This window comes from Ursus americanus, chromosome 15 (genome assembly GCF_024610735.1).
Source record: "Ursus americanus isolate L20-20 chromosome 15, mUrsAme1.1.p, whole genome shotgun sequence".
In the NCBI taxonomy this organism is placed as follows: Eukaryota; Metazoa; Chordata; class Mammalia; order Carnivora; family Ursidae; genus Ursus; species Ursus americanus.
Genome location: NC_142141.1, coordinates 33,573,021 through 33,597,459, shown reverse-complemented (window position 1 = coordinate 33,597,459; position 24,439 = coordinate 33,573,021). Strand labels below are relative to the sequence as shown.

The window sequence follows — 24,439 nt, the reverse complement described above, 5'->3', positions numbered from 1 at the left end:
GGCATAAGATGATGGGACTCACTCTCCTTGCCTTATGTTCTCCATAGCAACTATCATCATCAAACATACTATATATTTTATATGCTAATTTTATTTTTTGTGTGTCTTCCTCCACATGTATGTGAGCTTCATGAAGGCAACGGATCGTGTCTTTTAATCACTGCTAATTCCCCCAGCATCTTAAACAGTACTTGGCACATTGTAGACATTCAGAATTCTCTGTTGAATGAGTGCATGAAAGAAGGTTGAGTTTCAAGAATGTGTTTTACAAGTTTTTATAGGTTTCTGTTTATTGATTAATTAAAGACAATTATGGTTTTTGTTCTCAATTCTATTTGTGAGAATGCTTATACTATAGGCTTCATAAGGTCCTCAGAATTCCCATCATCTTAGTGCAATGGGAACAGAAGAATGTACCGGATTGATGTGAAAGTGATTACCTGGGTGTTCACTACAGAACATCATGGGCTGGAACTGGATAGGAGAGGCTAAGACAGGAGAGGCAGAGTGACTAACTATATGAAAGTAACACAAACGAATTGATGTCTAACCTCTGGGCACACCAGTCTTCTGTTTGTAGGGGGATGCCTTTTGTAGGATTTATTTCTGGACAGTAAATCTGTTTATCAGTAATCGCTTTAGGCTGAACACCTCCCAGGATACAGTATTTCCACTTTCTTGTTGGCACATCGTATAGCTCCTACTTCACAGATGCTCACTGTTTTCTCACTCGTTGATGATCCCATTTTGACACAGTAGAGTTGGCTTCCACCCTTGAAGCACTGGGGAGGCAACAGGCAGACGCATTTGGAAATGGAGGCTGAAATGAGAGGGAGACAGTATGACTCCCCACAGTACTTCAGTTTGTCCCCAGAGCAGCAGGCACTTTGGTGGCAAGGTATTAGACAGCTGTAGCAAAGGCAATGACCCAAGAGACCCAACTGTGGTTGAATGGAGTGATCTGGATGGAAGAGACTAGAATGCACTGGTAAACCAGTAAGATTCAGGAGTTAGGCTGTCTCTGACACCCCCCTCTCACTCACTGCCCATAGCCAGTCGGTCGCTACCTCCCGTCAATCCATTTCCACAATGTCTTCAGTCTGTCCTCACTGTTACTTCTCATTGGCACCACCCGAGGACATTTACGTTCTGTTGAGAAGGTGCTATGAAACCACATAATAAGCCAAGTGCTTTACATGCTTTATTTCATTTAATCTTCACAACAGACATACGAACTCTATGTTACCATGCTAATTCTACACATGAGCTTGGGAGTGAGCTCAGAGAGCTTAAGTGATTGGCCCATGGTTCCACAATTAGTAAGTGGTAGACTAATTAAGACTCATAGGTCTTAATTCTTTAACGTAACTCTACACCACAGTTATTGATTTCTTTCTAGAATATTTCTGGGTGGGTGATTCTTTTACGAGGCCTGGTTTCAAAACCACCCAGTCACTTTATAATTCATATAAATCTTGCATTCATGAAATCATTTTAAATGATCACTTGGGATAAACTTACCAAAGCCAAAATATTAAATAAATTTTGAGTAAGGGGATATAGGCTCATTTATATACACACATGTTTTAATCAAAGTCAAGGTCCTCTACAGTTTGACTTCAAAATCCCTTTGCAATATTGTCTTCTCTGCTTTCTCCATTCCAGGTGGAGTAAGCCCCTCTCTGCTTCTGGAACAAGACCTCAGTGGTGTTCTAGTTTTTGTGCTCTCGTCCATGCTAACCCGTTCTTTTGCTACACTGATGTGCTCTCTCCTACTTTCCCCCACATGTCCAGTTTCTACAGGTCTCACCTCCTCCATGAAGCATTTCATAGCCCCTTACTTTCATACCAACTAACCTTTAAAGTTTTAACTAAACTTTAATACTGTAAATTTGTTAGTACTATATCTGACATTTTTATACTTTGTAAGTTAGCTTTTCATGTTTGTCTTTCTCCTAAGACAGTTCTAAGTGGTTTGTTTGAGAGCTCATTCATCTCTATGTCCCACTTAGCTCTTAATGAGGTGCTCAATTAATTCTGCTTCATCAACTGATTTCAATTCTGAGTTTGGGGTATAGGTATAAGTATTCAAAAAGAAGTCTATTAAATCTGGGATAATTCATGTTGCCAAAATATCTGAGTCAGACTGAGAATCAGCAGTGATGTTATTAAGAAGTAGCTTCTTTTAGGCAGATATCAGTTCTTTCCCATGTGTCTCAACCAATGGGAGAAAATAGGGAAAGGAAGTGGGGAGATACTCACGGGCACGTAGACTTCCTGTCTTTGGTAGAAACCATTTCATGAAAAAGCATGCGTTCCCTTTTAAGCCCTCTGTCAACCAGCTAGAGAAGATTCTAGTTGCGGAAGGTCTTGCCCATTGTGAACAATAGGGTTTAGTGAAGGACAGGAGACTGCTCCACCTCTGGAGAGGATGTCTGTTCCCCAGGCTTGTGGAAAGGCCATGGTCACCATTCTTTTAGGATGGTTATGGCTTAAATCTCTTAGCAAGATTATCTTTAGACTACCACACCAACAGGCCCTTCCCACCACCTCTACTAATGCATCCTCCAACACTCAATTCTCATGCTACCATCCTTATGAAACCCTTCCAGGCCAGAAGATTTCTATCTCTCTCACAGTTCTTATTACATACTGGCTTGCATTAAAGTTATTCATGGAATTATCATGAAAAGTCACTCCTTCAGCTACTATGAACAGTTTGAAGGTACAAAGCTCCTTTATCTTCAGAATCTTCATCATACCTTGTTCAGTGACTTCCACATCTTGATACTAAAGGGATGTGTGCCAAATAAATTTTCCCCTTCTATTAGTTGATGGTGGATATTTTTGAAATTTAGGCAAAACATTTAATGTCCATAAAAATTGGCTCCTTAAGAAGCCATTAATATTCTAACTTTTGAAAAGTGAACTTTATGTTATTTTGAAGTTCCATTTTAAACTTTTTCTTATTTCATTTTTAGAGATAGAGATAGAGAGATAGAGAAGGAAAAGAGTAGCAAAGTACACAATGTATTCAAGAACACAGTTTAACCAAGGTGACCTTCAATTCAACTCAAAATTAATAATATCCCAACTTGCCAAGAGTGGGTTGGGTACAAAATACATTTTTAGCTTTTTCTTTTTTCATAAATGCTGTGATTTGTACACTGATGCTGTTCTATGTGCTACTGAACAGGATTCTCTGTGACATTGACTTTTGCTCACCAATTAGAGACGACTGGCCCAGGCAGACCATATCTTTAGGGGGAAAAATGCTTTCAGTATTCTGATTGTGAGCAGGATATTTTTTAAATGACTTAAATCTCTTATAATAAAATGTTCAGTATTATTTTAACTATCCCAAGACATTCTGTTAACTTGAGCAATATTGGTTAAATATTCAAACTTTTCAGTGTTCTTTTTTTAGACACACTTAGACTCTTGGAGACTGTGTGATTCAGATATATGTACAGCAAAGAGCTAATAATAACGGCAGATTTTGATGCAATTGTAAGCCAGAAATTATTTGCTACACAGACAGATCTGAAAAGAATAATTCATGGAAAAATAGCAAAAAAAAAAAAAAATTCATTGCAATAGAGGGTTCCATGAAGATCTTTTGTCCGTGATAAATATGGAAGGATAGAAGTTAACACTAAACACATCCCCAAATACCCGTTCTGCTTGTTGTAGTATAGACAGGAACCATTTTGTCCTTTCTGCTTCCTTTTATCTTCTGTGTGTGTATTTTTGACAATAATGTTCCTACACTACAATTTTCAAAGAAAAAGATTATATTTTAAATATGAAATGATATTCCATAATACTTTCAGCTCTTTTCTACCACAATTATTATTTCTGAAAGACATGTCAGTTGGGTAATGGTGTTGGTCTGGCAATGAAAAATGAGTAGTAGTGTTTATCTATAAGATGATTTGATACTGATCAGAATTGTGCAATGTATGTATCAGGCCTTGGTCTGCTGTCTCTTATGTGGAATTGCCTTGTTCAGATATGGCACAAAGTTCAGAAGCCTCAGATATTGACCTCCTGAGTTGCTACCATCAGATGGCCTAGGGACTATGCCATTTGTGTCTATCTTCTGTCATAAATTCAATCCTGCCACCTCCCAAGGGAGCTGGATCTTGATAAACAGCTGTAAGTGATCAGGAAGGAAGTAGATTTGGGTAATAAGACCTCTCCCCTTATCCAGGACTGAATTAAAGATCCAAGGGGAACAATAAGGTTTTGTGTTTGTTTTTGCAAAAGTAAGGTGGTTTTAGCAAAAGTTAGATGTAACAATTCAACAAGTTTCCATTGCATACTTCATGTCTTGATCTAAGATAGTTTTTTGAAGACGTGTCACAAGGAAAATCTAGCTGCCTATTTGAGTTCTGCTAAATCCTAATCTTCAGCCCAACCAACCAATAAGCTTGGCTGAACTATTTCAGGGTCAAACTTGATCTTAGAGCAAACACACTCACTGCTGTGAAGTTTCTGCTCCCAAGCAATTCACAAACAAAATGCCAATAGCCAATTCACTTACAGAAAATGCAATGTAATGCCACTTCTTAAGTATCAAATTAACAGAGAAATAAAGAATTAATAACTCCAAGGTTTGGTGAAAGTATGGAAAGGCAGTCTTAATTAAGCATTGTAGATAGGAATATAATATGGTAAAAACATTTCTGGAAAGCAAGTTGATACATAGTAACAACAAAGACTATATTTGGAAATAATATTTACTTAATAATTTCATTTTCTAAGGTATATCCTAAGGAAATAATCTTAGATTAAAGATTTATCTATGATAGATTTGTCTATTACAGCACTGTTTATAATAGCAAAATATTGGAAAAAATCTAAACACTTAGCAGAAGATTGGTTAAATAAATTACAGAATGTCCATATAGGCTTTGGCAGACACTGAAAACTATGTAGCAGAATAATATATAATGACATGAAAATAGTTTCATGATATATTAAGTGAAAAACGGCAATATATAAAATAAGATGTGAAGGATGATACTTAAAAAAAAAACTGTAATGTAATCAGAGCCACCCCTGAGATGTATAAGGCCCTGGGGAATTTTTTTTTCTTTTTTACAGATTCCTCTCTATATAAACAATTACAGTCACTCTGAATTAGTGACTCTGAATTCACTCTGAATTAGGACCATACTAGCAGTCCAATCTCAAGCAATCTTGGCAAAGAATCCCCTGCTGGCTGGTGGCCCACCAGGCTGCTTTCTGGGAATGAGGGTCTAACTCTGAGGAGCCATAGATGACTCTACAAGCATGAATCCCAGAGCTCCTTGGAGCATTTGGTTGACCCCATGCATGGTGAGAGAGAAGCAGTAGAAGGTCAGAGAATGTTCCACAAGGGAGAAACAGTGCCTGAGCCCATGAGAAACCCTGTCTGGGCTCAGAGTATCCTATGTGATTAACACTATTAGCCTTGGCTAGTCCTAGGCACTGCAAGAGGACTTAAAAATTTTTGAAGAAGATGCTTCTGGCAATTAGTATCCATAAGGAACTTGGTCTTAGGTCAGGTCACTCTAGCTATATTGTCCTAGCCAGTCCAAATGCCAGAGGAAAACTTAGACAATTCTGATGAAGGCCCTCCAAAGCTGGGGGTGGGGAATGGTGCCTGAAGCATAAGACTGGGACAGGTAATTTTCTACTGGAGTCTAAGGGTAGTACCGATTGTATATGCATTGAACAATAATTAGGAAGATTCACCCTAAAATTATGAAAGTTCTCTCTCTCTCTCTCTCTCTCTCTTTCTTTCTTTCTTTCTTTCTTTCTTTCTTTCTTTCTTTCTTTCTTTCTTAGAATTTATTTATTTATTTGACAGAGAGAGAGAGAGAGACAGCGAGAGAGGGAACACAAGCAGGGGCAGAGGGAGAGGGAGAAGCAGGCTTCCCGTTGATCAGGGAGCCCGATGTGGGGCTCGATCCCAGGCCCCTGGGATCATTACCTGAGCCGAAGGCAGACACTTAACGACTGAGCCACCCAGGTGCCCCTGAAAGTAGTTATTTCTAACAGTGGGTGGGTTATGTTTTTTTCTTTCTATTTAAATAACTTTATAAAATTTTTTACAATGTAAAGGAATTATTTTTGATTAAGGAAAGGTTTTTTTGTTTGTTTTTAGAAAGAGTATAAATGCAAATAAGATGAACCAGTTGCGATGAAGGTTATGTGCGAGCATTTCTAGTATGTGGTCACCACTGGAGCGTACCTGAGCATTTTTCCCAGTCGTAGCAGGTGTCATAGCCACAGGATTCTTTCTTTGTGCTATTGGATGAAAGTTTTCTCCTTTCAAGACCCCATTCTAGCTGTGGACCATCTTGGCAGGAACCAATATGTAGAAAATCGAGGTGCTGATTATTTAAACATTTCTCGGCCAAAAACTTACAAGCAGATGAAGTAAAGTAATGGCTGGTGTCTGTATCAAACACACAGAGATCTTCTGAATGATGGCTGCCCAAGAGAGGAAAGCAAACGTTTATATAGGAAGATTAGAATAAAAGAGATGGCAGGCAGCCAATATAATATGTAAACTTACCAGCCAGTTTTCTTCCCCCTGCCCCCCCACCTGTCCCCAGCTTCTCTTCTTTCAGTCCTTCATCTCATCTTGCATGCTCTGCAATTCATTGTTCTAAAATTTCATCTTAATCTTGGTGTTACTCCCAATTGTCTTCGAGTCAAAGTCTAAATTCTTAAATTCTGGTCATCAAGATCCTCCATAATTTGACTCCAATTAACTTTCCTTTCTAGGATTATTTTCTTTTCCTTCCTGATCTCTATCACCTGACAATTGTATTGATCATTTTTGAAAATGATAAGGTTACTTCTCCTTTGCTGGCATCCCATGCTCTGCTCAATCAGCGTTGCATTGCCTTTCTTCTTGCCTATCTGTGTCCAGTTCCATTCCTGGCTACGTTTTGAAGCTAACCCTGATCAACCTGGCCCATGTAGTCTGGACTGCCTCAGAACTATCACTCAGTAATTGCAACAGCAGGATCTTATATCATTACATAGCTTTGCAAGTGTGTTTGCACTGTGACTGAGTACATGAACCTTTATGGCATTCCCTGTGTAACTTGCATAATCTCCCTAAGGAGATGATGGGTCCTCCTCCCGAGGGGTAACCAGTGGCCACAGTCCTTCTTTTGTTGAGAGGATAGAGGTCCTTGATTACTCTAAATTTGAGTTTCTTCTCGGATGTCAGTTTTAGAGTTCACAATCAGGGCATCAGTGTGTAAATTTATCTCCAGGAAGTAAAGGCCAATCTCTATGGGCAGAGAACTTAAGCTGTAGTTCAGTCACTTCTCACAAACACCTTCAATGCCATGTGAAGGAGAACCGAGGACTACAGAAAGAGGCTAGAGAGGTAGGGAAGAGCTGAAACTCAGACAGTTCCAGAGGATAGTCTGTGTTCTCATGACTTGGTATTGCAAAGATAAAGACAGAAGTTTCCTCTATGTTAAATGGGCAATATGAATGTTGCATGTATTCCCCAGAAGGCCATCTACCGGATGGGGAGACTCCAGCAACAAGAAGCTACACAGTGGACACTTCTGGTGAAGATCGAGGGGGGTAGAGAGGACCACCTTAGTGCTGAATTATGTTTGTGGAATTATACACAAAAAGACCCTAGAGTGTTCCTAAATAAATAAGAAGTCCCTATAAGTGCTTTTCCACTTGCAGCACAGAGGAACATGAGAGGTACTTCGTGTTAAAAGTCAAGGATAACAACTCGGCTCAGTCTGTTGGCTTCCTATCCCAATGTTCAGTCTTTCTCCTCCTCAGTCATTTGACCCTAACTCTATTCATAGGGTTTCTGCATCCAGCCAAAGAACTGCACTTCATAGCCTCCTTTGCAAGTACATGTGGCCATATGAATAAGCAAAGGTTAATGAGATGGAAGTGAGTGATGGGTCTTCCAAGAAATCTCCTTAAAAAGAAGGAAAAATGTCCATTTTTGGTCTTCTCCCTTCCATGCTCATATCACTGTCTCTATTCTAAGCTTTTGGAGTCACAACCTCGCCCTGTGGTTAGGGGGAAGAGGAAGGCTTTGAGATAATTGAGTCTGAAACCCATTATGGACAGGAATAAGTCTTCATAAACAAAACTGAAAGTTTCTTAATAAACAAATGCCAAGCAAACTTAGGGAACAGGGCTGAGAGATAATTAAGAAAGCTTGCTACCCAGTGGGGAAGAAATCAACACAGCACAGGGGGTATCAGTTATGTGAAAAATTAATATGTTTCGTGTTTGTGCTTCAAGAAGCTCAGCTCCCCTATCAAGCTGGTTACACTAGACTGATTTTCCCATTTTCCAAATACAGTCCATAGAGTATCTCTCACCTACAGTCTTCTTCTGGAGACATGCAAATGCACTCAGATCCCAACTGTTTTTGTCCTGGTTGACAACGGCCCTTTAATTTTGTCAAAACATCTGAAACAAAAGAAAAGGGGTAAAGAACAGTGCACAATATGGATTCCAAGTGGTAAGTTTGGACCTAGGAGGAAAGGCAGTGGTGAAAAGTTCTCACTTATCACCTGCAGTTAGGGCGTTCATTTTGCCTTTTTCAAATATGTTGTCATGAAATATTCCATCTCAAAGGTCCTTTCTAGCTCTCATGAGCTGTCATTTTCCAACCTAAAATTGCTGTTAAGTTCAGAGAACTGAGGAAAATGAAATTGGTGAAATTTCTGTTCATTTGTTCTTCAAATATTTACTGGGCGACTACAATACTCTCAGCACTGTGTTAGGTTCTGGAAATAGTGAACTGAGTAAAATTTCACCCAGATTCTATGCTCACAGAGCTTAGACTTTTGTGAGGGCAGAGTGACATTAAACACATGAATACAAACAGAATTGTTCATGTTATTCCTGCTACTAGAGAGAAAGTATGTAATCGAGAAAATTGACGTCATAAGGAAGGTAGGACTGGCAAAATAGAAAGAAGAAAGGAAAGTGTTCACAGCAGAGGAACCATCAGGTATGGAAGTTCGAAAGAGAGGCAGCATGTGATTTTCCTGGAACTGCAAGAAGGCCCGTGTGGTTTAAGTGCAGAAAAACAAGAGCATGGAACGAGATGAGGCCAGAGAGGTGAGTGTGTGTCAGGCTGTGTGGGGGCTTATGGGGCTTTTGAAAGAGTTTTGCCTTTATTTTATAAACAATGGAAAGTCTTTGGTGGGTTTTAAGCAGGGGGTCATATGACAAAATCAGGTCTGGATTCTGAAAAAGAAATTAATTCTGGCTTCTGCGTGGAGAATGGATTTGAAGAGGCACGGTGGCCAAGAAGGCTACAGGTAGACAATCTATGAGATGATTATAGTAGTTCAGGTGAGAGAGGATGGTAATTTGGAACAAAATGTTGAGTTGGAAACGGAGAGAAGTAGATAAGCCAGTGATATATTTAGCAGGTTAAATGGATGAAATTGCTTATTGTGGGTAAGCTGTGAGAGCTGCGAAGTATGATTCTTACGTTTCTGGCTTGCATTAGACAATAGACTTTGGTGCCTTCACTGAAATAGAAAATATTATAAGATACTTAGTTGCTTAGTTTTAGGGAGGGGAGGGTAATGACTCAAGAATTCTTCTCTGCATATGTTAAATTCATGGTATCTTTAATTTCTTTCTTTTTTTTTTTTTTAAAGATTTTATTTATTTATTTGAGAGGGAGAGAGAGAGAGCAGCAGGCAGAGGAAGAAGCAAGCTCCCTGCTATGCAAGGAGCCTGATGTGGGACTCGATCCCAGGACCCTGGGACCATGACCTGAACCGCAGGCAGACGCTTAACCGACTGAGCCACCCGGGCATCCCTAAATTTATGGTATCCTTAAGACACTCAAACAAACTAGATCAAACTTGATCCATAAAAATGTGGCTATTTGGGTTTAGGTTCAGTGCAAAAGTCTGTGCTAATGATTTAAATTTGTTATTATTCTATGGGGAATCGTTGAAGCCAAGGGTGTGGGTGAGATTCTCCAGCAGGACAATGCAGCATAAGGTAAGGGGATGGATACGAGCCTTGAGGAACTCCAGCATTTAATGGCTAAGCACAGGCAGGAGGCTGCCAAAAACAGAGAGCAACAGCCAGGGAGGTAGAAGCTAAACAAGACGATGTCGTCTATTGGAAGCCACAGGCAGAACAGGATGAGGAAGGTCAGCACTGTTGGATGTTGCTAAGAGGTCAAAGGAGATGAGGATCAAAATAACATCCATTACTTTTAGCAGCATAGAGGTTAGTGACAATGGTGAAAATGGTTCTTTTGGGTTAATGCCTTGGAAGTCAGATTTTCTTATAAGAAGAATCAATAGAGAAATGCAGCTCCTAGAGTTATTTATCCCTGCATGATATTCTAGGCACTAGGATATTATGGTGGGGAAAAAGATAAAAAGAATGAAAACAGCAGTGGTTCCTTTTTTTGCATGAATGTAAAGGACACTGTGAAAACAGACATTAATCAGGTAATCATAGTAAAGGGTTTATATGTAAAGGCCGTGATAGGTTATTTTGAAGAAAGGAACCATATAACAAAGACCCCAACTGAGAAATACAAGGAAAGATCCATGAGGAAATGAGGCTTGATCTAAGAAGAGCAATTGAATAGTGTGTATGTGAGCAAGGGGGGTTAAAGGAGAGGGAGTAACACTTGTGTGTATTATATGGAAGGGGAAGTCTTGGTTGTCTTGGCTTACATGAAGATCCAACCAGAGGACCTTTAGACTGGTTGAACTGTACCTGGAGCTGACTGAGCTTATTGTGTGAAACAAACTTCCCAGGACTGAATCTGGCCACCCATCCATCCACAGAACGACAATGGCTTCCGGAAGCAAGTAATCATCGAAGAATGGCAGTAGGCAGCTATAGCCAGATATTCTGCCACGTTAGATGGCGGAACAGGAGACTGAGATCACGGTTGCTCCTTTTAGCCTACCAGGCAGGAGGTTTGACGAGGGAAGGTTTATGTTAGAGGTAAAAATAAAGTTTTTAAAAATCAGTAGGTTTTCATTATAGCAATGAATGTCATAGCATTTCCTACTCTCATCCTCTGTCAGGAACCTCATTCCTTCTGGTGAAATCTGGCCCATAACTCTCCTGAATTTGGAGACCTACAGCTGCTGGGAAGGCCTCAGATGCTAAGCTTTTCCATTGACATTGGGTTTTCTTTGCTGTAGAGCTATATGTCTTTGCCCTTTGGAAATAAATCCACATTTGGGTCAGGGAAGGATCCCGAGCTGTACATTGCTTCCAAAGAGAATCAACTTTCAAGCACTTGGCACTACTGGTTCAAAGTTGTCATTGATCACATGTAAGGAGTCTGCCCCTCAGTGCGTCAGGTGGAAGTCAGAACCGGCTCTCAGCTACCCACACCGCCCGGCACAGTTAGTGAAGGACCTGGAAATGAGAACACTGTGATCTCAGAGTGCTGGTGTTGAGGGGGTCTTCGGGAGGTGTCAATCTCTCAGAGGAGGAAAAAGGAACTGTAGAGGCACACACCATCTCATTTCCTCAGGAAGCCAAAGCTTTTTTAACGCTGAAATAATTAAAAATCTTTTCCTAACCAAGGATGGCCTGAAAGCCTCTTTGTCTCACAGCTCCCCACACATTGAGAGGAAAGAGTGTTCAGTTTTATTGATGATTTTCCCTCTCTTTCTGACTTCGCTCATTGATCTTTTTGCCAATGTTGTTGGAGAGAAAATACATGAGATAGGATGTTTATTTACTTTATCTGGATGTAGAACAATTCATTCTCTCTCAGATTGGATTATAATTTCAATTTCTTCTCCAAACACAGTCATGGGTGTGCATGTGTGTGTGTGTGTGTGTGTGTGTGTGTGTGTGTGTGTGCGGACAGTGCTGTTTTCTGTGTAGAGAAGATACTACCTAAGATGCCCAAAGGATCTTAACCATCTGAAGCCTGTGGTTCCCTCTGGTACGTATGATCAGGAGTCAAGTGCAATCCAGCCACAATATCAACTTGAAGGTCTCACAAAGTTCCATGATATCTCTTTATCAATAGTTTTAAGGTTATTTTAACAGGTTAACTTTTCCCTTTTTCTTCATGCATTATGACAGCTTAGAGGATACAGAAGGCCAGATGGCAGTGAGCTTGGGGAAGGAGGACAGCTGTTGCTCAGTTCCCGTTGACCCAAACTGCCCGATCTTGGGTTTAATTTAGCCTCTCCACACCTTCTGCTTTTGCATAAGCAAAATGGGCCCAATCATAACTGATCTCAGATATATCTTCCAGGATTCTCTCAATAAAAATGAGACATGATTTGAAAAAGCATGCTAAAAAAGTTGGAAGATATGAATTAGTAGGAGCCCTTAACTGCTCCTCCAGGAGTTAAATGCTCTACCAGAAATGCTCTACCCGGAGTTAAAATAAACATTGTTTTAGGGGAACAGATATGGGATTACGTAGATGATGAATTACGTATTTGTTTTATTTGAGGAAGAAGTCTTGGAACTCAAATCAGAAGACCCTTTAGAAAATAAGGGCTTGGTCCTACATCGGAAAATGAGTGAATAATCGTACATTTCTATATTTTAAGTTAAAACAAAATGCTTAGGTAATTAAAAAGTAGTATGCACTACTTTTTTATGGCTCTCCACTTTAACCACATTTTCAGTTTACCATTAATTCTGATTTTGTTAAGACGCCTGGGTGGCTCAGTCAGTTAAGTGTCTGCCTTCGGCTCAGGTCATGATCCCAGGATCCTGGGATCGAGCTCCACATTGGGCTCCCTGTTCACCAGGGAGGCTGCTTCTCCCTCTCCCTCTGCCTGCCGCTCCCCTTGCTTGTGCTCTCTGTCAAATAAATAAACAAGATCTTTAAAAAAAATTCCTATTTTGTTAGATAAGAGAGCTTGCACTCCGTCAAAATACTGAAGCATTCTATTGGAAAAGAAAATTGACCTCACTCTCTAAAGTTTGAAGATATCTATCGGACCAATAACTTCTTATTTGCTGCCTGACCTCATCCTGACACGGGTTGAAATATAAAACCCAGCCCGTAGTGGAATCTTCTGCTTTCTCTCCCCAAAATACACTCAGGAAATAGCACCACTGTGGATGCTACACCACCAATCTTGGGGGGCATCATCTTAGCCGACCCCAGAATCCCGAGCTGCTACTCACCTTCTTCACAGGTGAGTGAGTCTGAAATGGGCGGCGTCCAGGAATCCTCACTGCATGTGTACCTTGATGGCCCAGCAACAGCAAAGCCTCTGGGGCAGGTGAGCTCAATGGATTCACCAATTTCATATAATCTCTGAAACGGTGAGATCGTCAGAATTTCCTGCACAACTGGCTTGAGGCACTGTGTATCTGGAGGCACAGAAACATGTCAGGTTTGCTTGGTGGAGCAGAATACTCAACAAACGTAAGCAGATTGTAGGCAACCCAAGAGGTGATTTTGGTGCGATTTACTGCATTGGTGCAGATTTAATGCCATGTTTTGATCAGAAAACTGGAGGGGGGGGGTAGAGGATCCCAGGCTTCCCCTGAGAGACTCCTCCACTGAGACATTCCCTTTAATTCCATTATCTGAGGTTCCCTTGCTAAGGAAGTGGCTCCAGAAACTTCCCACTTTCATTACATGATTGGGACTTTTGCTTCTCAAAAAAATATTTTTTCCGGGGCGCCTGGGTAGCGCAGTCGTTAAGCGTCTGCCTTCAGCTCAGGGCGTGATCCCGGCGTTCTGGGATCGAGCCCCACATCAGGCTCCTCCGCTGGGAGCCTGCTTCTTCCTCTCCCACTCCCCCTGCTTGTGTTCCCTCTCTCGCTGGCTGTCTCTCTGTCGAATGAATAAATAAAATCTTTAAAAATATATATATTTTTCCCCCTTCTTCTCCCTAGGAGGTGTTCCCAACAGCAAGTCCCCACAGTGTGGATGACCAGGTCTTAACTCTGCTTCACGGGACTCCCTAATAACTCTTTGGGGTCCCTACTTGAGCCTTCTGGGAACCTTATTTTGACTTGACTGTAGCCTACAAATGGGTATTGTAGAGTCTACAAACTTCTCTCTTCCTCAGTAGAGGATGTGAACGTGCTCCAAGGAGAAAACTGCATTTCACATAAAATCCCATTTCTGATATATAAAGAGTATCTTCCTGGGACTCATCAATTTGTATTAATTTGGACATCAGGCAAGGCAGACGTCTGAGGTTCGATGTAGTTAGTGGACTTTCGGGATTTCCTTGTAAGCACTTGCTTTGTAGTCCTGCGTCTATGAGGCTAAGATACAGGGGAACGAGAACTGAAATAAGAAGACATTTTGAAATTGAATTTTACGTGATGAATCCTATTTTCTGCTTCACTAGACCTTTTCACCAGAGTTACGAAAAAATCATACAAAGTAGTAATTTAAGGGTGTGATTTTGTTCTAGCTTTATGGGGCACACTCATTCTTCAGAGCAGTCACGCAAGAAGTCTGCCCGGGTCTCACGTTGGCATTCCACGTCTCCTCGCCTCCAGGTCCCGTCTGGTAGACATCTGAAGTACTGGTATCCAACAGATGTGAACCCAGTAAAGCAGGAAATTTCCACTTCTTCCCCAATGGAGTACAGTTTCTTTTCATTCTAGAATTAAAATGGAAAAAAAAAAGAATTAAAATGGAAACCAGCAAATCATTGATGCCACAAATGATATCTCTAAACACCTCGGGGTAGTCCTGGATTCTTTCCATTCCTTCACTCCTGGATCTACTCAGTCACAGAGTCCTCTCAATTTCTACTTCTAAACATCTCTCAAAGCTCTCTCCTTTCTTTTGCCATCATCACCGAGTTTGTTCATGGCATTTATGATCTCTTATAAGGACAACTTTCTAACTGGGCCTTCTTCTAATCCACCATATTGTTGCTCTAAACTGATCTATCTATCTATCTATCTATCTATCTATCTATATCTATATATCTATATATATTTTGGTTTAGAAATTTCCTCTGGATATGGCATGGCCTTCTACTGCAAAAGTTAAAAATCTACATATGTACCCTATAGTGGCTATAAACTGAATACATAATGTATTCTACATACGCAGAAAATACATGGATTTGCTGGAGTGGCTAATTGGCTACAAATCGTTTAGAAGTGTTACTCAATTCCTAGTAACCCATGGGTCATTATGTATTTTCCCAACTATGTGTAATTAAAGTACAACTACTGTCATGTGGGGGAATTCACTAAAATCTTCAAGATAAAATGGGTTTCACCCTTCTTAGTGTGCAGTATTAGTTTTCATCCATTTTATCATCCTACCTCTCACAAAACAAAACCATCTGCCATTCTTTGAACATAATAATCTCACTCATGCTACCATGTCTTTATCGGGCTGTTCCCTCTATGCTCCACGCCTTCCCTGAGAGAAGGGAAGCCTTCTCTCAGGCCCCAACTCAACTAGAATTTCCTCTGTGAAACCCTTCACTTTCCCAGCTTCATGAGGTGCACCATCCTCTCAACTCTGGGGGAAGCTTGGACAAGCCTTCTCTCAGGCCCCAACTCAACTAGAATTTCCTCTGTGAAACCCTTCACTTTCCCAGCTTCATGAGGTGCACCATCCTCTCAGCCCTATTTTTCGAATGTGTGCTGCATTGCGGTTTCATTCCCGACCCATGAGTGGCACCTCCCAGATTTCTCACACATCTTTACAAAGGCTTAATAACTCTGCTGAAAGAATGCAAAACACCATTCTTCTTAGGGGGCAGTAATGTAACACTATTTTTCCATACTCGGTGGAAGAAAAATGCAAAGAATTGACTAGGAAGTCATTCTCTGCAAACTGAAGTCGTGAATTTTGAGGGAGGTGAAAAAAAATTTCGACTGTCAACTTTTGTTATGACTTGGCCACATGATTCAGCTTGTCTCCTAGAAGATGATTAATCTCCTGACTACAAAAAGATTATTCTACTATTGGTTATTTTGGGTGTGTCTTTGTTTCTAAGGGAAATGGACTAATGAGTAGCATTAATGATTTGGATGTTTTATTCAAAAGCTACACATTTCTTCTTGCATTCCTCCTCAAATAAATTATGGTCTTAAGCTTCTGCTTCTTTTTATCCTACGAGGCTGTAACCTGTAAGTGTATGTTGCAACCATCAAGTATCCACCAACACATCTGCTAGACTGACTGAACAAGGAAACTTTACCTAAAGTCACTGTCGCTTGCCTACAAAGGTAGGCAATTACCTTTCTGTGCAATGACATGGTTGCTGTAGCCTAGAATGAAGCGTTATCTGCCTCTGTCTCAGAACAAGTGATATTTTGCTACCTGGACTCCCAGAAGGTACTCGTTAGGAAAAATCAAAATTGTATTACTTTTGAGTAAAAACTACTGTCAGTAGAGATGAGGTCTTTAATAAAGAGCAAAACAGAACAAAAAGTAAATTTATTCATAGGAATGGAAACAGATCATCTAATTTTATAAAAAGACTCATTCGAATAATGAATCACTGTTTAAACCCTTTGTGTGCTTTTAAAATTAGAATGCTGATCATTTTAACAGTTTTTGTGAGCAGCTGGCAAAAACAGGTTAAAATTACTTGGCTATCCGGATCTGCCAAAATGTAATTTTGAGGATTATGTTCTAGGTCAGGGCCTAGCACAGGTCCTCTATAAAGGGCCGCCGCAGTCAGAGCAGGCCACACGGTGTTCGCTGTAACTTCTCACCTCTGCCATTGTTGCCACCACAGATTATATGTAAATCAACGAGTGTGACTGTATTCCAATGCAACTTTGTTAAAAAAAAAAAAAAAGGAAAGAAAAGAAAAGAAAAGAAAAGAAAAGAAAAGAAAAGAAAGGAAAACAGATGGCAGGCCAGATTTGGGCAGTGGACCACAGTTTGCTGACCCTTGTTCTAAAGGACTCATCCCCACAGCGTGTCTCTGAAACTACCAGAATCAGTATTACCTGGAAACTCGTTCCATAGGGCAGTTTCCAGGCCCTGCCGAGACCTGTTGAATCAGAAACTCCAGGCACGAGACCCAGCACTCTGGGTTTTCACAAGCCCCCGGTACACTGTAGAGTTTGAGAATCTCTGTTCTAAAGACTAACTGACATTACCTCCCTCCAAAATATTTCCTCCCCGTAAACCTGTAGGCAGAAGACAAGTGAATGTGGCAGGCACATTAGCTTGGACTATGCTCCACTGATATTTATCTGCTGGCATTGGAGAATTGAGGGTTATTGATCTTTGATCATAAATATGATACCATTGGAAAAAGATTAAAGGCTTTACTGAGTTTAAGAAAGCTAAAAAAAAATTTTTTTAAGGTAACACTGATTAGGGAACATGCCTTCTATGATCAATTTTAAATATTATATGTCTCTCATTTATATCTAAAGCCACGGACCTGTCTGATAAGCATATTTAGTTATTTTAAATCATAGAAACATTGTGGCTCAATGAAAAAAGATAAAATGAAAAGGTATGAAAACATATGGGCTGCTTAAGAATTCTTCAGGTTTCTAACCCGAGGCATCACAGACTCCACACCTCCTGTGACGAGGTTGTCTCTCTCAAAACATGTCTTAGGTGGGGATTAGTTTGCTCAAACTCAGAAATAAACAGTCAGATCTTAGTTGCAGATTCTCACAAGTCATCCGAACCTATATTGTGGTCACGCTCCACTCTCCACTCACGTAAGTGGACCGTTAGTTTGGGAACTAGTGACGCCAAGAACGCAGGCAACCTGCTGTCTTTGGTCTAACAACCAGGTATGAAGACCTCTTCAGGGAATTCGAGACAGAGGCGTGGTAGGGTGTTTTTAAGTATTAATTTTTAAGTCAACAGAAGATGATTAAACTGGGAAAACAATAACCTTAAATAAAAGAAGAATGCATACTTTTTAAGTTCTATGTTTTGGATTCCAAACTTGAAGTGAAGGTCGGGATGCTTACCCAGATAAATCCATTTTCCGGAGGAACTGGCCGAGGACACCCTGAATCTGATTCTGTCTCGGGCAGGTCTATTTCTTTCACTTCTTCATCATCACTGACACATGGTTGTCCACTAAAAGGGAAAAGTAAATATGTGTGCATAGTGTAACAAACGTGTGTTTATACACACACACACACACACACACAATCCACTTACATGTGTATGTGTACACATATATATAAAGAGAGAAACCTCTAGAGAGAAATGGGTAGCACCAGATCCGCCAATACCCCACCGATACACTGTATTGGAACAGGTAAAAGTCTGATTATTTCTTTACTTAGCCGTAAGAAACTAAACATTCCCCGTCACCATCCTTACTTGTTCTCCATGATTGAAAATGTGCAGTGCTCCTCTTGCCGCTCCTCCCCCTCACAGGGTTTCCCTCCTTGTTGGGGGGCAGGGTTGTTGCATTCCCGGGTTCTGGATCTCTTATAAGTAGCATCACACGTGCTCCAGGAAGACCAGCAGCTCCAGCTCCCATCCACAGCATCTGGAACACAGGAAGCCCCCCACCCATCCTGGTGCAGCTGAGGGAGCTGGGGGTGTGAAGCCAGGCCGACACGGTCTCCTCGCTTTTTAGCTGTGTGGTTCTTTGAGGACTATCACAGGGTCAGCGTGAGGAATAAAAGAAACTACCTTTGCAAAGCGCCGGACACCTTGCCTGATTTCCCTTTCCTGTTCTCACAGCCTGAATAAAATGGCAACAATTCCGAATCATTTTCAACTATCGGCAACATATCACGCACATATGTATATGCACACATATATGCATAAATACGGACTTCTTCTGAATAGAATATATATCAAATTACTTTCTTAATGGTAATAGAATACATTCTTACCCCCAGGACACATCCCTTTTCTAACATTATTTAGCCCTGTATGAAACCTTTGTTGGGGTCTTAACTTATCTCTGATTACAAAGCCATCGTCATCCTACATTATAGTACAGAAGAGGCTTATAACAACAGTATCACATTTTTTATTTTATAGCATGGTTTATTATTTTATTTAGTTTATGTTACAGGTGTTGTGCTGCCTATCATATATATATATAAAATCTTCAAGTACATACTGGCATTGTCCCCATCTGATGGGTGAACGGTTTGAGGCGTAGACGGCTTGGGTCACTTTCTCATGGTAACACAGCCGGTAGGTTATGGCGGAGCCTCTCACTCTCACCAGGGCTGTTGGACTTCAGAGTCTAATTTTTTACAGGCTTCTCTTCCTTGTGAGTTTGGTAAGGTGGAAAACGAAACCTCTGACCAACCCAGAACACCTTACCTGTTGGAGGGGAAGTCACGGATACTCACTAGATTTGTAGTCCGGGGAGCGTCTCTCACAGTTGTCTCCGTAGGTGCCACTCTGGCACACGCACAGGCACTCGGTCCCCGACAGCGTGGGGCGGCCATTATTAGGGCACGGAGCGCACCGGCAAGGGTCAAACTTGGCCGCGTATTCTCGAAAAGCTTTCTTGAGGTTGCTCCGTCTTGTCACCGCACAGGGGATGTTTCTCACCAAGTACGTGATGGGAGCGAGCTAAGAGCAGAGGGTAGAGAGTTACGTCCACCACCTCACTCGCGCATATGTTGCCCTCACTGCTCAATTCTCAGGGACTGAGAGGAAAGGTCTGGAAAATCCCACACTTCAAAGGGATTATTGTGCAATATAGCCTATGTGGGCAGGGGAGTTTCTTTTCTTTCCCTTCTGGAGAGGGTAGAGCAGCTAGCAGCAGGATTAGCTGGCTTCTCTTGTCCCTAATGTGATGCCTCTGGAGCTCACGCTCCCTGGAATTCGGCTAGGAAGGAAGCTTCACGGGAGGTGTCGCTCCCTTGGACTTACATCAGGGAATTCAGTAAGCATCAAATGCATGCTTCGAGTCACTGAGAGCGGTGACCAGGAGTCGGGCGGCTCATGCACATTCTGCCGAAACCTCATTAGGTTTGATTCAAGCAGAAAAATCCAGAGAAGGCGAAGAAAGGCTTTCTGTGTTCTTTTTTTCCAGGGACAGGATTGGCTTTTGGTGGGACCAGATGAGAAAATATGGAGTGGGAGAGATGAACTTGTCCGTAGGATGAATGGAAGAATTACGGCAACAGATAATGGAGCTAACACAAAATCAGGGCTCGTTTTATTAACATTTGAAAACCTCAAAGGAGTGATTATGTAGTGCAATGTATGAGTCACAGGTGCCCAGATGGGCGGCCAGATCTCATTTTCCCATCATAGCCCGTAGAGCTCAATGTATCTTCACGTTGCATGTAAATTATTCTACTTCATGATGATTGAACTCCTTTATCTTCATTTAAATGAAATGAGCAGAATAGCTTCTTTGAGGGCTTTAAAAATGTGCTTATGTTTTAGTCAAAAGTAGTTCTAAATGGCATATGACTGATACGTGGGCAAAGTATTCCATAAATAATAAAAAATCACCTTTTTATGTAATCACAACAAATACAGGACAGGTCATTTTAATCAATGGTGATAGAAACAGAGAGCCAAATGGGTCTAAGATCCCATGTATCCCACAGAGCTATAAATGAAGATTTAGGCATGCTCATCGAATAAAAAGCTGCACGAAAGGTACACAGATCAGATTTATTGTATAGATGGGGAGCTGAAGAGCCCTACTTATGGCAAGTTTGAGCAGTTGTATTCACTGAATTCCCCTTGGGGGGTGTTGGGTGGCTCAGTTGGTTAAGTGTCTGCCTTTGGCTCAGGTCATGATCCCAGGGTCCTGGGATTGAGCCCAGCATTGGGCTCCCTGCTCAGGCTCCCTGCTGGGTGGAGAGCCTGCTTCTCCTTCTCCCTCTGCCTGCCACTCCCCCCTGCTTGTGCACGCGTTCTCTCTCTCTGTGTCAAATAAATAAATAAAATCTTTTATTTTTATTTTTTTTAAAGATTTAATTCTTTATTTGATAGAGAGAGAGACAGCCAGCGAGAGAGGGAACACAAGCAGGGGGAGTGGGAAAAGAAGAATCAGGCTCCCAGTGGAGGAGCCTGATGTGGGGCTCGATCCCAGAACGCCAGGATCACGCCCTGAGCTGAAGGCAGATGCTTAGCAACTGAGCCACCCAGGCACCCCTAAATAAAATATTTTAAAAAGATAAATTCCCCTTCTTGGTATTTTACGTATGCTAAGAATTCTAAATACTGTACCAGAGAATGCTCATTTGAATAGCAAACACAATTGGTGTGTAATTTAACATTTTTAAAAAGGTACACTGTGCATGCACACTAAAGAGTTATTTTCTTTATCATTTGCAAGGACAACGGGAAAGGAATTGCATGGTGCACAATTTGGGCTGCTAGAGAACCACTTTAGCTCTCTTACCATAATATTTCTTTTTTTTTAAGATTTTATTTATTTATGTGACAGAGAGACAGCCAGCGAGAGAGGGAACACAGCAGGGGAAGTGGGAGAGGAAGAAGCAGGCTCCTAGCGGAGGAGCCTGATGTGGGACTCGATCCCGGTACGCCGGGATCACGCCCTGAGCCGAAGGCAGACGCTTTAACAACTGCGCTACCCAGGCGCCCCTTACCATAATGTTTCTGACTCTTACCTCAAAGTCAATCACAGCAGGATTTTCCTTCACTGATTCTAACCACTCAGAAAATTCCTTCTCCGCAGGACCAGAGTTCCCCTTCTCCCACACCAAGGCGGCAGCATACTTACTCCTCCCGCCTCGAGTCAGAGATATGGATTTCTCTGCTCCCTGCAAAACCGACCCTGCAAGGAGTTTCAAGAAAATGACTCATTTAACTTTACTGCACATTCAAACTTGAAAGAAAAGCCTATTTGCACAGGAGGAGAAGTAGATGGTAGTCCTAGCTCCATTAAATAAGCTAGTGAAAAGCAAGAGAACACTCCTCCTCATCCCTACAGGGAGTTTAGTAAAGAGATGGTAACAGTGTTCACAGTTACATTTATTAAGCAACTTGTATATGCCAGGCACTGCACTGATTGTCTTAAGTTACTCTCCCAACAATTTTGAGAGGTAGGTATTATTATAAACGCGGGCACTGAAGCCAGAGGTAATTTAGCCTGGAACACATGCACAGTTAACTGGGTGGGGAAGAGGTAGGAGGCTGGGATGTAAATGCAGCCCGAATCCAGGCTACTCTGCTCCCTGCTCTTGGGTGCCAAAGCTCCCACTTTTGATGTATATCAGCACGGGTCTTGGCCTTTCAGAATAACATAAACCACCTGGCTTCTGATAGCCAATCAGTTGACTGTCAGGCTGGAGATTTCCATTTAGAGTAAACAATGGATAAAATGCTTTTAAACTTAAAGACAGGTGTAAAAGCACAACTAACCAAAGAGAAAGAAAAAGTTAAACCTCACGTTAAGAGTTGGCACAATGTTTCTTTAGAAGCAATGACATTAACGTACCCAGCACAGATCTTTTACACAAAAGTTCAAAAACAATTCCTGTCAACTAACGGTGTCTTTAACTAATAAGGGCAGGAACTGAGTAATAGGGAATCATAGAAATAAAAGCAAATGAAGAGGAGGTTAGTAATACGGGTGAGAGTTAATGGCATGAATCTGGTGTCTAATTCTGCAGTATGGATTAGCCATGCCTCCGCTGTTTAGAAATTCTATAATAAGAGTCTAGAATGATCCGAACAATGGGTGAAATACTCTCTCTGTGAAGAAAGTAGTACCTCCTTTTCAAAGTGACGTTGCATAAGAAAACACAGAGGGGTATAAGAAAACATTTTAGAGGTTTTTGTATTTATTTTTCGTATAAAAAAGGAGAGAAATGAGTTTTTGCCCAAAACGTATCAAAAATTTCAAGGAGTTTTTAATGAAATATTTATTCGTCATTATAATATGAGCAAGACAATGAAAAATTCTGTTCATTTCATATAGGGTATCTTTTAAAATTTTCTCTTTTCCACATTTGTATATATTTTGTGTGCATAATATATTTTTAGAATACTACGTTTATAAAGTTTGTTAGTATTGTCTTAGTAAATATATTAGGGATATATAGTAAAAAAATTTTAATGATATCATTACAGATCTAAAAATTTGGAGTCCGGTGATTTAATCAAATGAGCTCAGGATTAGACATAGACAAATTATGTTTTCGTGTGTGCTTTACTCTTAAATGTGCTTAGATTTTAGGCAAATTTTCATCATGATTAATAAACATTTGTTGCGAATCTGCTATATGACAGGTTGAAGACTGAGAGAAATGTCAAATATGCCTTTTGTATCTGAAGGACCTAGACTCTCAATGAGGAGACAAAATAGGTACATAAATGATATTAGCAAAACTATAGAGAAATAAAAAAGGAAAGAAAGAAGGAAGGAAGATAAGAAGGGAGGGTAGGGAAGGAAAAGAAAGGTGCACAGAAAGACCAACAAAACAGTTCGGCTTAGTGTGACAGAGTGGTAGTTCAGGATTCCTACGTTAGGGCCGTGGAAGAATTCTGCAATTTTAGGCACTTGGGGGGGTGCTACTATGAAAGGACTTTGAGGCAAAGCTAAGACATGGGAGGGGGCAATGCCCTCCCAGCATGGGCAAAGACCTGGAATGAGGGGCAGCTGCTGCCATGTTCTGGAGACCATGCACATGGCCATCTGCTTGAGTTGAAGCTGAAGTTTCAGGTAGGGGAACAGCAGCGAAAAAGAGAGAATCTGGATGTGAAGCCAAGGAGACTGGACTTCATTCTGCAGGTTTAGAAATGACTACATTCCCTAGAAACATTTCATTTTGAGTTTGGAGAGTTCACACAATTCAGGAGTATTAGCAACATGTCACCTGGGCAACGATGGATAATTGATAAATCAGTGTGGAGACCATTGTAATCTGCAGTGTCTCACCTTATGCCTACAAACCAAAAATTGTGGGACATTTTCTCATCTCTTTGTTGGATGAATTTTATAATTGATAATTGAACAGTTTTTCTTTTGAGTAAGTACTCAAGAATGTATATTCGCAGAATTCTCTCATGTTTTGAGATGTCTTCTGGTTACCTTTATATAGGAGATTACTTTTTTTCCTTTCAGAAATTTGTGGACATTATTGTGGTATAGCATTGAATTTAGTTATGGAGTCTGCGGCCAGTCAGATTTTGTTGTATTTGTTCTTCTGTGGGAGACTTGCTCTTTCAGTCAAGATAGTTGAAGAATTCATTTTTAAAATCTCTGTATTTAGTAAATTAATGAGGTTTTGTCTTGAAGTTGTGTATTTGAACACTATTTCTGATGCATATAATGAAATAAATTTGTTCTCTTATTTCAGGGATATATTCATACATAGTTGTGGGGTTTTTTTGTTTGTTTGCTTGTCTTTTGTGTTTTTTTTTTCTTAACAGTTTTCCTGTTTGATTTCTTGGGATCTCTATTTCAGGAACACAAATTCCCACATATGAAATGATATTTGTCATTCCATTTCCACCAGATTTTCCTTAATAACTGTTAACACCTAAATTTCCCCTGCACTTACTATGAATTACTTTATA

General features: G+C 40.8%; 1 protein-coding gene across 7 annotated transcripts in view; it reads right to left on the bottom strand.

Moving 5' to 3' along the window:
- Positions 1 to 259: 259 nt before the first annotated feature.
- The window catches only part of C6 (complement C6), an 85,413-nt gene continuing 61,233 nt past the window's right edge, over positions 260 to 24,439 (bottom strand). For all 7 annotated transcript variants that reach the window (XM_087867913.1, XM_087867910.1, XM_087867912.1 and 4 more), the window contains 9 exons: positions 21,526 to 21,692; positions 19,276 to 19,501; positions 18,281 to 18,452; positions 17,920 to 18,031; positions 14,471 to 14,603; positions 13,162 to 13,350; positions 8,373 to 8,463; positions 6,242 to 6,483; positions 260 to 820 (listed from right to left, as the gene is read on the bottom strand). In XM_087867913.1, the coding sequence (XP_087724039.1) occupies positions 639 to 820; positions 6,242 to 6,483; positions 8,373 to 8,463; positions 13,162 to 13,350; positions 14,471 to 14,603; positions 17,920 to 18,031; positions 18,281 to 18,452; positions 19,276 to 19,501; positions 21,526 to 21,692 (1,514 nt within the window). In that variant the 3' untranslated portion in view covers positions 260 to 638. The remainder of the gene's footprint in view (positions 821 to 6,241; positions 6,484 to 8,372; positions 8,464 to 13,161; positions 13,351 to 14,470; positions 14,604 to 17,919; positions 18,032 to 18,280; positions 18,453 to 19,275; positions 19,502 to 21,525; positions 21,693 to 24,439) is intronic.